This window comes from Scleropages formosus, chromosome 8 (assembly GCF_900964775.1).
Source record: "Scleropages formosus chromosome 8, fSclFor1.1, whole genome shotgun sequence".
Taxonomy (NCBI): Eukaryota; Metazoa; Chordata; class Actinopteri; order Osteoglossiformes; family Osteoglossidae; genus Scleropages; species Scleropages formosus.
In genome coordinates this window covers 1747958-1765935 of record NC_041813.1, presented here as the reverse complement: position 1 = coordinate 1765935, position 17978 = coordinate 1747958, and the positions used below count along the sequence as shown (strand labels likewise).

The 17978-nt window shown below is 44.5% G+C and overlaps 1 protein-coding gene across 3 annotated transcripts in view; it reads right to left on the bottom strand.

Moving 5' to 3' along the window:
* rmdn2 (regulator of microtubule dynamics 2) overlaps positions 1-17978 on the bottom strand; it is a 36962-nt gene that overhangs the window by 6318 nt on the left and 12666 nt on the right. For all 3 annotated transcript variants that reach the window (XR_001965435.2, XM_018738137.2, XM_029254166.1), the window contains exons 3-6: positions 14502-14679; positions 14120-14222; positions 12162-12222; positions 1905-1980 (exon numbers count right to left, since the gene is read on the bottom strand). Coding sequence is in view for 2 of the 3 variants with exons in the window: in XM_018738137.2 (XP_018593653.1) it covers positions 1905-1980; positions 12162-12222; positions 14120-14222; positions 14502-14679 (418 nt within the window). In the remaining variant the exon portion in view is untranslated. The remainder of the gene's footprint in view (positions 1-1904; positions 1981-12161; positions 12223-14119; positions 14223-14501; positions 14680-17978) is intronic.

Below are 17978 nucleotides of genomic sequence, written 5' to 3'. Positions count from 1 at the left end.
GGGGGTGTTTGGCTAGCAGAAAGTACAGCTGATACTGAGGGCTGTGGTCCCGCATTACACTCTTACACTGCTGTGCACCTCCAATGCACTGCTATTGCTACTGTCACGCTCAGTACAGTAGAGCTCTACAACTCACCCTCACTGCGTTGTAAATCAGTTCAGCTCAAGTTCATTTCTGCAATGACATGTTTGGCAATATTGTGCATTCAATCACCCTCAGTGAGGAACTTGTACACTACACAGGAGGCCACACTGATAACTTATGGAGAAAGAAAATGCTTTCCAACTGGCAAAATTGTGAGACAAGACTGCAAACTTTCTCTTTACTTGTTTATCTTGTACACATTATAAGAGAAGCCAGATTAAAAGAAAAGCATATACAGGTTCGATGGAAGGAACAGCAACAATCCACCGATATGCAGACGACACTGCAGTAATGAGGACGAGAAAGACCAGAAAACCCTGAAACTGAAAAGGGATAGTGGGGAGTATATATATAAAAATCAAAATAAAAAACAACACTAGGCTATGATTAAATGTGACTGTGAATGTGATTAAACTGAAATCATGACAACTGGAAGAGCAGCAGACAATTTTTGATGGTGAAGAGACAGAAGTTTGTTGACAACTCCTGCGTCTTGGGATCAATAATCATCGGAAAGGGATGCAGCAGTCAAGAGGTACTGTATGTTGAAGAGAAGCCCAACGAAAGTTGTGGGAAAGGTCTTCAAAGGGGCTGACATTATCACAAGAATTAAGATGAAAATTGTTCAAGCAACTGTTACAGCACTACATGGATGTGAAAGCTGAACATCCATGATGAACATCCAAAACACAAGACAGGAAGAACATGGCTTATAAACATACCATTGACAACCAGGAAAACAAATATATGGATACGATGAAATCAGGATGATGCTCTCAATGCTCTGTGGAGAAGCATTCAAAAAGAATTTCATGATACTTGTACACAGTACTTGTACCTATGACAATAAACTTGAAACCTGAAACTTGAACTTGAGAAGCACACGAGAGATTACTGAACTTCTCACATATCATGCAAAGACTGTCTTGAAAAGACCGTGATGCTTGGAGAAGGTGACGAAAAAAGAAAAAAAAAAACAGGACAACTAGCAACCAGATGGATGAATCAAGAAGTGAGACAATGGAAACACCCCTTCCAACACAAGTAGAGGACAGACGTTTCTGGAAGCAACCTATTTATTGGTTGCCAAGAGTTGACAATGACTCGTTGGAAACAAGTGTTCTGAAGGAGGAAAAACAGAACTTTTGTGGTGTAGGACAACCTTTTCGAGTGGAATGATATTCACAGCACTATAGCAGGGTAAAGCACCAATAAACATGGTCGCTGAAGATTCAATACAGAACCGCCAGAAGGCAACGACTACAAAACCGATGTCTTGCACCCACCATGTGTACGGCGCCAATCGCGTGATCTTCAGGTGGCAGAGGAATTAGTATCTGCCTCCAATTAAAATGACCTTAATTTACCAACAATTTTTCCTTAGTCACTTAAGTCCACAGTGAAATCCCGCTCACATTATGCAATTAGACTCATTATTACGTTCTGGCTTTGAGAACGGGCTTACACACAGAAGCAGGTGGTTACGACAGGAGCGCAGGAACTCCAGGCCTCCTCGTGCTGGAGCTGCATGCTAGCGGGCGATGGTATTGTGGCACGCCGCACTCCTGTGGTGCTGCACAGCCCCCTGGGGCTTGCGTGCAGCAGCCACCCCCTTCCACACCCACCATCGCTGCTCCCCCCTCCCCTCCCCTCCCCTGCACCCCCCAGGCAGCACACGCCTTGGCCCATGCCATCAGTCAGTCGCACATCAGTCAGTCTGCTGCAGCTGTTGGGCCCCCGCTGCCAAGCACGCACGCACCTTGAAAAGGTAGCCGTTCTTGATTTTGTTTTGCACCGTCTCGTACTCTGACAGGAGTCCACACAGGATGGCGTACCTGTGGAAGAGAATGAATGAGTGTGACTGGCGGAAAAAGGCGGAAGAGAGACAAGCAAGCTGGGCTGGAGTTGGGCTGCAAACATTTCAGATCTGTGTCCACGTTCATTCATGCGTACTGGCCTCGTGTAGGATGAGGGTATGAATGGGACATGAGTGAGAAAACGTCACACGGCTCTTAAGGGTGTCATTCATTTCCTTTTTGCTCATACATATATACTGTGGGCGTGTGCACTGACACATACAGTTTTCTACCCCCATGCCAGAACTACTCAAAAACATGAGACATCAAAATTCGTGCACCAAAAAAGCTGACTTAAAAAATTTAATTTTTCAAAATTCATCTTACTTAAGGACATGGACACCAACATACAAAATTACCTGCACTTCCTCTGTGCAAGGCTACCGTGTGAGTAAATGCTGTGAAGAGTGTGTGTGTGTGTATGCCGTTTTCATGCACAGTATGCCTGTGAGCACTTGGAGCTTTCAACAGCACACCAAATTTCCCCTTTCCTAAGCTGTAAAATTCCTGAAGATAAAAGGTGGCGAAAGGTAAAGCCTTTGAAGGCTGGATGTTCACATGGCATCCTTCAAGGAGCAGCTTGACTGGTGCGTCAAGTTAAAAAAAATAAATTAATTCAACTATGCAAGAGCAATGAAAAAGATTTATGACCTAATTATTTGAGGCCTCCTACGGAAATCAGCACTGGCAAACAGAGTGACAGCAGCTTTCATACCAGTTTCCTTGGCATCTGGGCACCACACAAACACTCAACACACTGCAAATACATGACATGCTGCATCACAAACAGCGCTTTCCCATCACTCTTTCTACACTGCTCCTTTGCTGCGCCGACGCTGACTGAGCAGAGGTGATCACCCCCACCCTCCCTCCCCCACAGCACTGCCTTACACAGGGACTCCTTATTAAGTGAATAAACCAGGGCAGTAAAACCTAATTTAGCCAAGATGAAGAAGAATGAAGCAGCAGCAGGGTGGGAGAGTGGCTGCCCTCCTGGGGCTGATAAAGAGGAAGCTGGAGAAGTGATGTGGGCCGATCAAAGCCCTTTCATTGCAGTGCTGCTAATCCCAGGTCAAACACAGCAACAGGGTACAAACGCCGCTCAGAAAAGGGATCACAAGGTGAAAAGGTCACGTGGGTGGCTGGGTGCTGAGGAGCTTCTGCAGTTAAAGCCTTATTTGGCTGCCCATATTCCGAAAGCGGCAGGAGGTCTGTCTTCACCTTTCGCTGCATGGGTGCTAATGAGATGAACAAGCAAAGGCCTAACATGTATAAAAGGATTGGGGCATGAAAAGAAAACAACGAAAAATGAACTGGCCTATCCAGTGTCCCCTCTACCTCCCACATGACTGCTAGAGGGGAGCCTCTAACTTGGCAAACAGACCTTATGCACGATCCCATCCTTCTGCCTAGAGAAGTCATACACCTCAGCACATCTAATACCTCAGCAGACATCTAGATATTCTAAAACTGTGTGTAAATTTCACATTTGAAAAGCGACTTCTAACTGAGCGAACAGTGAAAAAGAATCACATATAAACGAATAAGAAGAAATCCAAGCTTTGCTCAAATGGCCAGATGATGAAGAACTATATATGTGAAAACAATGCTTGTGAATCATTGCTGGGGGTTATTTTTCAGGCACATGGAAGAGAACATGTGGATTACGTGATTTATGAAACCCCCCACAAAATATGCTGGGCTTCAGCTCACTTTGACTAAGTTTGCGTTTCGAACCCTTGGCCACCTCTCTTCGTCATGTGCTTGCACCTGTGGTTTCTTTGCCATAAATGAGAGCTTGGGAAAAGGTGGAGATCAGAAAGGGCGATCACTGCAACAAAAGCTTCTCTCTATAACAAGAGAGAAACAGGGCAAAACTCAGCAGGAAAACCCTACATGATGATGATGGATCGTTGACATTTGTTTCCTTAGAACAGGGTATGACAGCAGTGCTGCAGCAAATGGTGTTTGTTTGCTCTCAAATTGGCAATTTGGACTGTTGCATCACCTTCGCTTTTTGAGAGCTCTCTGGCGTGTAACATCACAGGAGCAAGGAGATGCTATCGGCACGGTCTTATCAACCGGTTTCCAATAAAAACATTCCATCTCGCTCCACGGTCGACCGTGTTCACAGTGAAATAGAGATTTAACCACGGTTTTGTTCCGACACCTCCGGAGTTCACGTAAGTCCAACAGGTCTCTCATACGCACTGCTACTACAATACGGACACACGACATCGTTATGCTACCTGGGAGGAAGAGAACACAGGCTCTGTGACGCCCCCTGCTGGAATCAATAAATCAACTCAAGAATACACTCCCAGGGGTGTTTCTGTTTTTCTTAACCTCAGACAACATTTGCTGCCACCGTCCTCCAGCTCCATGTGCTACAACAGTGCACTTTCTGATGGCGCAACGGTCGGGAACAGATGTTGCGACTGAGACCGTAAACCCTTTCTGCCACAGCGGAGCCTCTCATTGCACCATTGAGTCAAGTTCTTAACCAGCTGTGTCAACAGGTCATAAGCACGCTCTGAAGCCAATAAATACATAAACAAATGATTATCAAAGTAGTAAATTATGTGCAAACAATATATAAAAGGAAATCTATATCTTAAGCATTAAAAGGAAACATCTGCAAAGATGATTTACAGAGTATTTTTTTTACATAAGCTTTATGGTGCTATCTCCAGTTGGAAGAGTTGCTGAAAGTAGTTACACACCAGGTGCAACGTATAATGAAGGGTCGGGACTATTACTGTCTCAAGGGTGGCTGTAAATGCAATTGCTCAACATCGATGTGGTTGCAAGGGTATTTTCTTTAGGGTTAAGTATTTAATTTGGTTCTAGTGAGTGTTCCTTGTATGCTGTCAGCACATGATGTGAAATATCTTGATGCCAAGGAGCTCCAAAAACTGCTAGTCTCCTCTTGACCGATGAAGCACAAAACAAGCTTAGTCCTTCCCCCCTCACAAGAATGTGGGGTTTTCCTCCATACAGGCCCTTGCGGGGAATGGCTTACTTTATCCTCATTTACGGTGCCGCTGTGTGTGAGAACGAATAGTAGGGGTTCTGGGGTTCACAAAGCTGCTGCAAATGGCTCGAAGGCACAACACCAGCCTTTTGACCACAGGGCTACACCTTCAAACTGCTGGGGGACAACCGCTGTTACACTGTTGAACGAGGCAACTCAGGGACATTTTTCAATAACCTTGGTACATAAAACATCACAGTTGCTGCATAATAATACAAATTACCACAGACAAAAAAAACAAGTGAAATCTAAAGGGGGAAAAACTTAAACCCTTACACCTTGTTCTAAGTTAGTGCAACACACACACTAAAATGTGAAAGAAAATTATTGAACATTGCAATCAGTCACAGAGATAAAGAACACTTTTTGGTTGGGTGCGTCACCGTCGTTGCACAAGGCTCCCGTCACTGCTAACGCACGACGCATGGCAGATGCAGTCCGGAGCCTGTATGGAGCTGCGAGTGCACTCTGTTTAGCCCCACGTCTCAGAGCAGGGGTAAGATAACAGCCCAAAGAAGATTACAGGGAAGCGGGTTGACTGACGAAAAGGCCTTTGGCTCAGGTTGCATGACTTCCGTCAGCTGTGGCGGCATGAACGAGTAGCAGAGATGTTGGAATAAATGCTTGATGCTGATAAAAAAGCTGTGAAAGTTGTGATGTATTCCAAAAGTAGGTCCCTTTCATTCAAAACAAGCGACACTGAACAAACCCTAGACTGGGAATGAGGCAGCATTTTTTTTCTAAGCAGCAGCTGCTTGCTTTGTAAAGTTTATTTATTCCCTTTGGAGCAAGGAGGTGAAAGTGAGAGATATGTGCCCCCCCCCCCCCCCCTTTTGTGACTTGAGTTGCTGTCAGTTTGCCCACCGAGGAGAGGGTGGTATCATTGCCAAGGCGTTGTGCAACATTCAACATTGCGCTCAACTGTCCCAGTGGGGCACTGCGGCGCTCCTCTCTCACGAAACCCCCTGCTCGGCCAGCCAAACACAGAAATGAGTTAAGATTCAGGTGTCTGGCAGGCGTACAACATTTAAACACAGGAGTCTACTTGGAAGGAGGACCAACTGTGCCTTGGGCTAGCTTTTAAAAACAGTGTGAGTTGGATTCACATTCAGGTGCACTGTGTCCTTACCTGTGCTGTGGAGTCAAAGTCGGAAGTAATTATTGGGTTACTGGAGTTGGAAAAAATGTACCGACTCAGACTAAACGTACCGTATATGTTGGCGTATAAGTCGACCCCCAAAAATCAGAGGTGTAATATAGGTTTAGGCCTATATTTGCTGGAGAAGTCGACCCGCTAAATAATATGCAACTTTTGGGCAGTGCTGCGGAGTTGGAGTCAAAGGTTTTGCGTACTGACTCCACAGCCCTGGTCCTTACACATCTACGTATGCATGCGTGTAGAGTGGAGAGGGGGGTGAGAAATTCAAAACAAAAATAAAAACCACTCCAGAGTCTTCCTGAAAGCACACATGAAGTATTTGTAGGGCTTCTCCCAATGTACCGTGGACCAGAGAGTACACCTGATGCCTGCATGCAGCTCAAAAACCTGTCCTCAGTGAAGCTCTCTGAGAACTTGTACCATGTTTTCTGTTGTCTCTTTGCCAGTTTTACAGAGCAGCAGAAGCGCGTTACCCCAGCAACACTGGCAAAACCCAGAGCGGCAACAAAGAGCTGCGTTCTCTTATTTGTCCAGCGGACGGAGATCAACCTATTTACTCTTGGCACCAGCATCAATGCCGGCCTGACAGCGAGGAATTAACATGGGTGACAAGTGGCTCAAATGAAAAGGTGCAGCAGGAAGTGGGGATCGGAGAAAAGGCATCTCGATTTACACGTGGGACAATCTGAGATGTCCGGACAACCAGCTGCGCGCAAGTACACAGGGACACACGTACGTAAAGAGGCAGATATTGAAGTTCGTAACATTCTAGGCAGAGCTCCGCACTGCTCACAAAAAAAATTCTCTATGCACATTTCTTCTGCAGTGATGCGAAACTGTTTTTTTTTTTTTTAAGGAAAAAGTACTAGCAGTTCATCCATTCGGAAGCCCCATGTACACCAGGCAGTGAGCTCTCTACCGGAGTCGTATTTTTATTTCTCTTATTGGATCACAAATTGTCTACAAGCAGCTCAAAGGAATGGCAGATTGATAACTAAAAGACCTGCTCACTCCCTGCACACCAGCAAGAGCACGATGCTCCTCCACCTCTGGGCTACCAGGTGGTCCCACTGATGAAGGCAGCTGGTAGCGTAATGGTTAGAGTGACTGCTTTTGGACCCAAAAGTCGCAGGTTCGAGCCTCACTTCCAGCTGTAGTACCCTTGAGCAAGGTACTTACCCTGAATTGCTGCAGTAAAACTACCCAGCTGTATAAATGGGTAAATAATAGTAACCTTAACATTGTAAGTCGCTTTGGAGAAAAGCGTCAGCTAAATGAATAAATGTAAATGTAAGGATCCAAGGTCCTTAGGTTCTCAGTTTTGGCTGCAATGCTGTGGAATGAGCTGTGGGTCCCTCAGAAATGCTGAAACCCTTTTGGTATTGAAGAAGAGTTGCAGAACTCATCTCATTCAAACCCACTTCTCATCTGATCTCCTAACAGAACCACAGATTTGATCAACTTTGTATTTCCCATTAAATCTTAGACTTAAATCTACAGGCAGCTACTTGTATAATGTGCCCCTGCAAACACGTGGTATCTGACAAACATTGTATGCTTTAACAATCTATTCTCTGCATCTACAGCCATTTTGAAATGCACTTTTGTTTACTCAGAGTTGTGTGTTATTTTCGAGAAAAGCGTCTGCTAAATGAGTGGTAGGTGACCCCTATTCAACTGTGGATATTTCCTGTTGAATAAGAAGAAAGGCAGACTTTCTGCACAATGATGAAACATGCAAGAATAACACTTTCTTCTGGGTCTCCAACGATCTGCACAATTGTATTAAATATCTACAGAACCTGTTAAAAACCCTTGAATGTGGAAGAGAAAGTCAGAATGGAAATGGTCCATGGTGAAAACAACGCATACCTCTGACATTGACATTTTCTGATTCTGTTAAAGGACTTTGCTTTCATTGCATTTGAGGCCTGCCAGTAATGTTGTCCTTGGCACCAAAGAAAAATCCTGCTGTACCAAGGATTTAAGACATATGAAGTCTTAATCCGCAAGGCACCCAACATGCTGGTGTGTGGCAATGTAACACGGCTGCTAGCGTGCAGGCTTGACTGCGGGAAAGCAGCATAGCAAACCTGGGGCCATTCAAGGGAAGGCATCAGATAAAACCAGGCACCCTGTAACACAGGCAGGATGATCTCCACAATGCCAGACCAGGAAGCCCAAGATCTATGTTAGTACAGCTTCCAACATGTAATTCGTCTCACAACATTAAAACATAAAACGATGGTAACAACGTGATACTTTGTTTAAAAAAAAAAAAAAAAAAAAAAGAATGAATATAAAATGATGAATGAATGTAAAAAAAAAAAAAAAAAACTACAATTATTGTGATCTGATTTATGCTGTGTGGGGATGACGGATGACAATTGAGATCAGCAAGTTAAAAAAGATGGTGCTTCAAAGTTCAGATAGGTGTTTTGTTGCAATGATGTAAATGCCATTCTTGTTCTGAACTGTCGAATCCTGCAGTTGTGCTAAAGACTGTTGAGGGGCCAAGATGATTTGTTACCTACCCAAACAGAACAAAACATCTGTTAGAACAATGAGTTTCGCCCCATTAGAATGATGATGGCTGTTTCCCCATTACAACCATTAGAACAGTGGGTGTTCAGCATCACTCCGTGATGGGCATGCTTGAGTTTGACCGGCATCGTTGAAACAGCACAGCTCAGACAAAAATTCTACATTAATTCACAACTGTGTCATGAACACCACAGAGTGAGAACAGAAAGTGCCCCGTAGTTACACGGTTTTCCCACAATGTCTAATGTTCGCTTCCATTTAAGGTAGAAGTGACCAGCACCTCAGAACCCTTAAGGGTTAAAGGTCTTGGTCTCAGGTCTTGACAGCACACACCAGATTTAGCAGTTATCATCTGAAACCCCATTCACTTCTTCAAAGCATCTGTAGGACTTGTGCAGAAATTAACAGACGAATAATAATGTTTATCAACAACTCTATACCTGGCTTGTTCCTCAATTACTCACTTGCTGTCAGTAACCACTTGTTCAATGTAGGATTGCAGTGGACTGGATCCTGCAAACAATGAGCATAAGGCAGTGTACAGCCTAGACAGGGTGTCAGTCTACTGCAGGGATATCACACACACTAACATACACAATAAGGGCAATCTAGGTTTACCAGTTCACCCGAAACATATCTTTAAACTCTAAGGGGAACCCGGGGAAACTAACACAAATGTTGGGAAACAAACTCTACAGAATGAAAAAGGATCAAACCTGTGTCTGTTTGCACAGGCCAAGCACTGAAGTATCTGCACTAACTGCTCCGCAATCATGTTGCACCATACATTATGTAGTTAATGAATACACTTAATTTTATCCATCATTTAAACCTAAATACCCAACTAAAAGACATGCAGATAAGCAGTGGATGTCCCGCCAGTCACACTGAAAGCAAAGAAAGTTAAACATCAAGTGAAACAAAATAAGTCTGAGAATTCCTTTCATAATTGGACTGTTAATATGGCTTAGAGAAGTAAGACACTGATTTTAAACTTAATTCAGGAATGTTGCAGATTAAGAGTGTTGCAAAACATCCAACACCGTAAACTGCCCTCCATAAGGAATTCCGTTCAGCAAACAGAGAATGAGCTCCGGGACTTCAGGGGCACAGTCGGTTAAGCAGATCTTGAAACAGCAAGTAACCATTGTCGATCCTGGTGAACCACAATGACCTATAATAATGCAATGGGATAATTACCGGGTTTAATCAGTCCAAATGACCACGTGTTCCGCCAAGGAGCTTGTGCACGACAGGCAGACGTGTCAGTACTTGCAAAAGTGCTCAAGACAAAGAATGCAGGTGTGGAGTATTGAGTATATCCCTATCCTTTCGACCGTCCTGCTAAATGCCGGATGGAAACTATCATCATTCTCTCGCAGCAGCTTTGCTTCCGCACAAACTGACAGGTAGGACACCTGGATGAAGGGTACTGCGGTGACATGATTTAACCAAGCTGGTAGTATAGCGGTGAGAGCTACTGCCTTTGGATCCAAAGGTTGCAGGTTCGATCCCCACTTGTGGCTATAATACTCCTGAGTAAGGTACTTACCCTCAATTGCGCCAGTAAAATTACCCGGCTGCGTAAATGGGTAAATAATTGTAAGCTTGTAATAATTGTAACCTTAACATTGAAAGTTGTTTTGGAGAAAAGTGTCAGCTAAATGAGTAAATGCAAATGTTACCAGCAGGGGTGTTGGGCACCTTCCCATTATCTTCTTTAAAGATCCCATTTTATCCACTGCATCTTATTCATACAACAAAGTCTGCACACATCAACAGATACAACGGCAAGAAAAGCCATTAATCACGGCTGCCTTATTTAGATCAGCCCATCAGGCTATCTATGGGAGACACGGACCCCCCTGTTTACATTCCTGTTGGGACTGCGATGCTATCTCTGGGAGGCCTGCATGCAAGTGTGACAAGCAGCATCAAGGATCCATGCAACTCCGCCCTGCCTTCCAACTGTGAGAACTCTGAGCCCTAGGTGTTGAAGATAAAGACTTCCTCAAAGCTCTCCAGGGCACTGCTGGCTGCTGGGTGTGGGCCACCATAGATCTGGTGCATGCTCGGAGGACGAAACACCAGAACAAAACGGACCAAATAGTACTGTATATATCCGTTGTTGTGATAAGAACACCAAGAGAATGCCAAGAAAGCCTTTTCTTACAAAACTATTTCAGCATGGAAAGACACGGAATGCAAGTCCTTTACACATACTGAGTGTGGGCTTTGGCTGCAGTATTAATACAAAGAGAGAAAAACCCGACATCTCCACGTAAGGTATGGACAACAGGCAGGGTAACGGTTCAGGGCACAGGGCAGCAGACTCCCAGCCACGTTCAGCTGGAATCATCTTGATGAGACATAGTTATACAAACTACCTCTCTCTGGGTTAATGAAATCGGCCAATACCAAGCCACATGTGGTGTAACAGACAACATTAATGGTTCATTTGGTTACTGATGGACAAATTTGAAGAAAAGGTATTACAAGTTCCCCTGGAGTTAGTTGCTCATGAGATCATGTCTAGCAAAGGGAGAAGTGCACTGTACACCCAGAAGCCTCAAGCCTGTACAGAGGCAACCGAAGGTACAGGGCTGGAAGTAGTAGCTTTGCAGGTGATGTCAAGAGTTCTGTCACTCTCAAATGCTCACTTACTTTAAGTCAGTCAATGTAACGATACCATCGCCTCAGTGGCACTTGTTTTGTTCTTCAAAAGCCAATCTAAATAAAGGAGGCCCACCAATGGGACCGATAACAACCTGACATGTTCCAAGATCAACAACAAATGTCTCAGTTCTGTGTAGATTGATCTAACCATCACTACAAAGCAATTTTACTGTAATTTGTCATTTTTCAAGTTCGTCCTTTAAGAATTGTAGCATGTGGAGGCAGCCGGGGAAGAAGGCAGAGATGGAGACGAAGTGGTCGCAGCTGGGGTTGATCTATTTCTTCCCCTGTGCCCAGCAGTGAGTGAGAGAGTGAGAGAGAGAGAGAAAGAGAGAGAGAGAGAGAGAGAGAGAGAGACGAAGGAGGAGAGCGAATCCCAGCAGATGAGCACGAGAATGAGCACGAGCACGAATTTGAACCCAAAGACGACACCGTCCAGACCAACCCAAGGCTCCCATCCTACCTATTCCCTGTCCCCCCTTTTCCCTCCCCTTCCTTCTCCCTGAACTGAGACTAAATAAAACCCCTTCACAGATGGGCACCGCATCTGTCGTCTCCTGCCTTGTCTGTTGCAAGAATATTTTGAGGAATTAAATGGCTTTCAAAATCCAAACAAACAGCGGCATCGATAATATTTTAGGGCATAATACAGTGTCTAGGTCGCCACCATGTCCCAGAGACTTTACATTTCCATTCATTTTTAATAAGCAAATTCATGAAGTTGAGTGAGCCATTTTTCAGACTTACCACTGGTGACTTGCAGCACTCATAGGGTTCACCCCGATGGCTTCATTTCCCACATTTTTCCCTGTAAGAATATGGAGGACACACAGAGGTTTTTTTTCTTTTTTCTTTTTAAACACACACACACACACACACACACACACACACTCTCTTTAAAACAGACAGACAATACATGGGTATTCCACAAATTATACACACACACACAATGTTACGCAGCAACACAAAGACAAGACACAAAATGTCAGTTTTAATATCTTTAAAATGACACGGCTCCATTCTGTTTGTAAATGTGACTTAATAAACCAAATAGTTTCTTGTAAATTTCATGTAGTCCCATTCCACCTTAAAACCAAATGACTGCATTGGTGGGCTGCAAACTGCTCACATTGGAACAACAAGAAAAAAAAGAAAAAAAAAATGCAAACAAATAAATCAATTTTGGCCAAAGTAAACCAAAGCTAGAAAACACGTGTGAGGAAAAGATGCAGGGCTCTCCAGACCACACCAAGAGCAGCACCCACAGGAGAGCATTATTCTTCTCTCACACTTCCTGGCAGACAAACATTCTACGTGGCCCATAAACAAACAGGCATGGCTCTACTGGTGCTTTAAATAGCAACGATTATATTACACCACCTAGGAAACATGCACTGACAACAGGTTGTTATTTACAGAAATTAACAGTAAGACCTTAAGTAAAGTAAGACATTAAATGGGAAAAAGTGCATTAGAAAAGAAGGATTAAGGACAAATGGCTCCGGCAAGAATTTCAACACAAGAGTGTTTGTGACTGCATTTAACGTGCAGGGCTCAAAACTTGCTATATACTGCCAAAGTTTAAAATGACACGAAGTCAAACAATGGGCAGGTAAAATGAAATAAAACACTTGGGAAACGCATTCTAAAATTGGACTAGTATTTTAAAAAGAAAAGTACAGGATGCCCACAATTACAATCCCGTTCCAATATTCTAATTCCAAAAGAGGCCACCAGCCTGGACCAGGAACGTGGCCCCACGTTTAAGGTTGTGTGCCAAGGCTGCGCTCTCGGAGCGGTGAGCTCAGATGAGAATGGGCTTACCTCTCCATAACCGTTTAAAGAACTCATTCTGGAGCAGTTCCTGTTTCCTCAGTAGCATTACATCATACACACACTTTATACACCCAGCCTCCAGTGACTCATACTGCTGCTTATTGTCAAAGAGCAAAGCTATTTTAAAAATGGAAGCCTACTCCAGACAGGCACAGTAGAGAACGGGTAGGCGTACAGCTTTGTGTGTCAACCTGGTAATCTGTGAGGTATACATTGCTGGAATTCTTACAGCACATGATACATTTTCACGACAGATGCATTAAAGGGAAGCAGTGGTTAGCACATGGGAGAGGCATGTGTGACCTATTCCTGTTGGGGAGGCCTGCTAGTTCTGCTAATTCTCATCTCATTCAGGATGTGTTCAGTCACGTGGGATCAAACTTATAGATATGTGAATAGGGACTAACAGACCAAAATATGATTGTATTTAACCTTAGGTGCCCATTGACCAATTACTGAACCGCATTACACTAATGTGTACCTGTGTGTAAATATGTAGTAATCCAGTCTCCAAAATAAATGTGTGTGCAACTGCAAACCATAATGCCTTAATATTCCTTGCATTTTTATTGGCATGAAGGCCTGGCAGGTGATACAAAAGCACAGACAAAAGTTAGTTTGGGGCATTTATGATGTGTAATTCAGGGATTATTTATCATCATTATTATTATTACCGCCTTGAGCTGATGCTTTTATTGACATTGGTGGGTTTGATATTTCATTGGAGCAATTTTGGTGAATTGCATGTTTTAGGGTACATGGCACTGAAGCCAACAACCTTCAGGTATGCGCCCTCAAATGCCACTCCACCTGCTGTTTCTGAGTATATTCACAGTGAGCATGAATAACCAAATGAAAGTGAAGCTCACCAGCCTCTGCGTAACTCTTCTTTTCTTCAGTGCTCAACGCCATGTCATGGCAGTCGCCGTATGCCCTCGCCAGCCGCCACAGAAACTCAGACGACTGTCCAAACTGTACCCGGACAGGGAACAATGCAGAGGAGGTCACCCGCAGCGTCACAGGTCAAACAAGCCGAAACGGCCACTTCCGTTGTACAGACATTTTCTTATTCAACTGTAAAGCTCAACACCACATTCAGTATTGAGAGTAAACATAATAAAGTCACCCTTTTCAAAATGTGTATGTAGTACAAACACACTGGGGGGAAACTCAGGTGTTTTCAACATCATTGAAGTACTGGGACCTCGTAGAGGTCGAGTGAGGACATGAAGAGTCTCTCCTGTGCAGTACCTCCTCCTTCTTCTTCACCAACAACGTGAAGCCCTCCCTCTTCTCAGAGTCGGTGCCCCTGTGTAAAGCGTCCACCTTCTCCAGGAGAGCAGCAAGGTTGTCCCTGCCACCCCTGGTGTGTCTCTCCTCCTCTTCTTCGCCCCCCTCTTCTTCGGTGTCTGTATGTGCAGTCACGTACCTAGAAGGCAGTGGGGGGGAGGAGACACAGTGATACTGAATATCCCACCATGGTCCTTCTTAAGGCAGCAGTGGAGTAAGTCCTGATTAAGGAACTGGACCATAAACTTGAGCACTATACCTTCACAAACCCAAATAAGTACAGTAAACTGTCAAACTCCAGACACAAAACCAGCAAAACCCCAAAGAACTTCACAGAACAGGAGCAAATTTGTCACTTGGATGGAACTTGCATGACACAAGTTGAGAAAATTAGGTTTCTCCTTTAGCTGCATATTAAAAAAATGCAAAGTCCACACTCAGACAAAACAAAACAGCAGTTGCATCATGAAAATATGTGAACAACCTCAAGGTCTGAGCTTATTCTGGAGGGGGACTTGCATTCTGGACTGATTTTGGACTGAAGAAAAAAAAAAAAACAATTTATTCCAAACCGTCAACCAAATTTCAGCCTCCAGTGAAAGTGTGTGTCTGTGTGTGTGCAGTAATTGTTCACTTCAACATGTATGTGTTAGTAGAAAAGACATGACATGTCACTGCGGATATTTGCAGGGTTACTCACAAAAACCTTAGGGGCTTGTTTGTTTCAAAAGTCTGCTTTTCAATTACCACCAGTACTACTGTAACAATCTCAGCTCACACCAGTGGAGTTCAATAAAAAAAACACATTAATAACACAGTCAGGTAAAACACTCCGGGCTGGAGATGAAAACATGAAAGGGATCTATTAAGTCTTGGCTGGAGCCGCATTTGCGTCATAAGTGGTTGAAGAAGCATCTGGGAGGGATGTTTTTTGTGTGCCAGTGAGGTGTTGGAGCCAGACTCCAGTGGGAAGGCTCCGCAGGCTCAGAAGCAGCTGCTGTAGGCCTCGCATATCCCTCCCCCCTCCGCTCGCCCCACAACATCACAGAGGCATTAAACAGGACTCAAACTAATCCCATAAGGAAAAGAAAAGAGCCGACATAAGAGATTGACAGATGTGAGGGTGGAACACCTGCCCGCTGACAAGCAAGAGCTTTGCTGTGCTCTCCAACCAGCGGAGCGACGGCACTTTGACACCCTGCTGACATCCAGGTCATCACAGCACATGAAACATCGCAAAACGCAGGATACGTGGGCATGTCCAACGTGAGTCACAACTGACCCTTCCCACAAGCTCGTAACAATGAAAAAGTCACCTGGCAAGGTATCGATCCAAGGTATCGTGAGGATGCAGCTGACAGGCGTGCAGAAAGCTTGAAACGTGATCGTATAAAAATACTGCTGACACCGTTTCCTAAGCTTAATTTTTCCAGTGTCTGCATAGCACACAAATGCAGAATTTCAATAAAATACTAAATAATTCAAAAAGTAAGGGATGGCTGGTAAAGTAGGGGGTTTGAAATGCTGCCTTGCGCTCAGATGAACTGGGTTCAAACCCCATCTCCTACTGCAGTACACACACACACACACACATTTTCAGAACTGCTTGTCCCATACGGGGTCGCGGGGGAACCGGAGCCTACCCGGCAACACAGGGCGTAAGGCCGGAGGGGGAGGGGACACACCCAGGACGGGACGCCAGTCCGTCGTAAGGCACCTCAAGCGGGATTCGAACCCCAGACCCACTGGAGAGCAGGACTGTGGTCCAACCCACTGCGCCACCCCCCCACTGCAGTATCTTCGAGCAATGTACTTACCCTAAACCGCTCCAGTAAAAATAACTGGGGAAAGGTGGCAGCTCGTCAAACATATAAAAATGTCTAAGATCTTAAAATACATTAAGTGTACATGTCATAATAGACTGGAGAACAACAAGTGTAATTCCAACACTGAAACGGACACATCTAGGAATGTATTGTGTGCCTTAATGTTCACTTGCCCCAACTGCAATTACAAAATAAATGTTATGTTTTGTGTGGGGCCAATGTATTTGCTCTGTCAAAAGTAATTTCTTTTACAATTGCATCCATTCCTGGTTCACTGGGTGGTAAATAGTTGACACCGCCATTCCTGATCAGTGACAAATGGAAGCTGTGAATTACACAGACCATGTGGCGGGTTAGGGTGGTTTCAGGATTCTCTCCAAGGTCAAGCAGAGCTCTTTAAATTTGGAATAATTTGCCAGTTTGTAAATAAATGTAACCGTATTGTCACTCACTGTGCGTGTCATGCTGTGTTTGCACAGTGTTTAGATGGTTGCGTAAAGCTCCTGTCCCAACACCATCACTCCCACAGTTGTGTTCAAAGAACGTGGCGGCTTTGATGGAGGTTCCTTTCAAAAGAGAGGTATCAGCACATTCCTGTCACGCTACTGCACTGGGGGTGTCCATGACTGACTTGAGTTGATATTACAGCAGAGGATGTGTATTTTCTACATATCCTCTTCCAATTATACTTGTCCTTAGAGCGGGAAGAGCAAACGGTACAAGCAGAACAATTCAAAAGTCAAACTGAGACACAGCATTTCCTAAGCAGAGTCCCGGGGGGTAACTTGGCCCCCCACCGTTTGTGCTGAGCGAAAGATCGAGAATCCTCACAAGGTGCCCCGAGACCTGAATCACGTGGACTTCTAAGTCTTTGACAGGCCATCATCGTTGTATTCTGGGTGGCACGTATACGCTAAACATGCAGAATTCGTAAAACAGCACAACGACAGTGGAGGACGAGAGCCATCTACAAAATTACATGTCAGCCAGCATCAGGAAAGAGATGCGAGAGGAAAACAACCACGGGCACAGCTGGTAGCACAGTGGTTAGAGCTACTACCTTTGGACCTGAAGGTTGCAGGTTTGATTCCCACCTCCAGCTGTAGTACCCTTGAGCAAGGTACTTATGCTAAATTGCCCCAGTATAACTACCCAGCTGTATACATGGGTGAATGATTCTAAGTAGCTTAACACTGTAAGTCGCTTTAGAGAAAAGCATCAGCTAAATGAATTAAAGTAACACGATCAAACAAGAGCCGCCTGGGTACTGTGTCCAAGGTTTGGTGGTTTCCTTCAATGTGCATTTGTAGGCTTATCTCTGCATGCAATTTGTCTGCAGTGTTTTTCAGATATTAACATTAAGTCATCTTTCATCCCTTTTCCCAGAGGTGATGTTACCTTGGAGAAAGCTGTGCATCACTCAGACGGCTCTTTCTACACCAAAGCCGCACTTTGCACGAGCACTGACGAGTACGCACACATTGCAGTCGCGGTGGGTCACAATGCGAGGCTCAAGGCAAAGCCTTTATGGTCGAAGTTCTCAGTCCCGGTGCGGACAGTCCCTGGATACGCTGCTTTTTCCTCTCGTTGTTAGTTATGCTTGTCTGAGCTG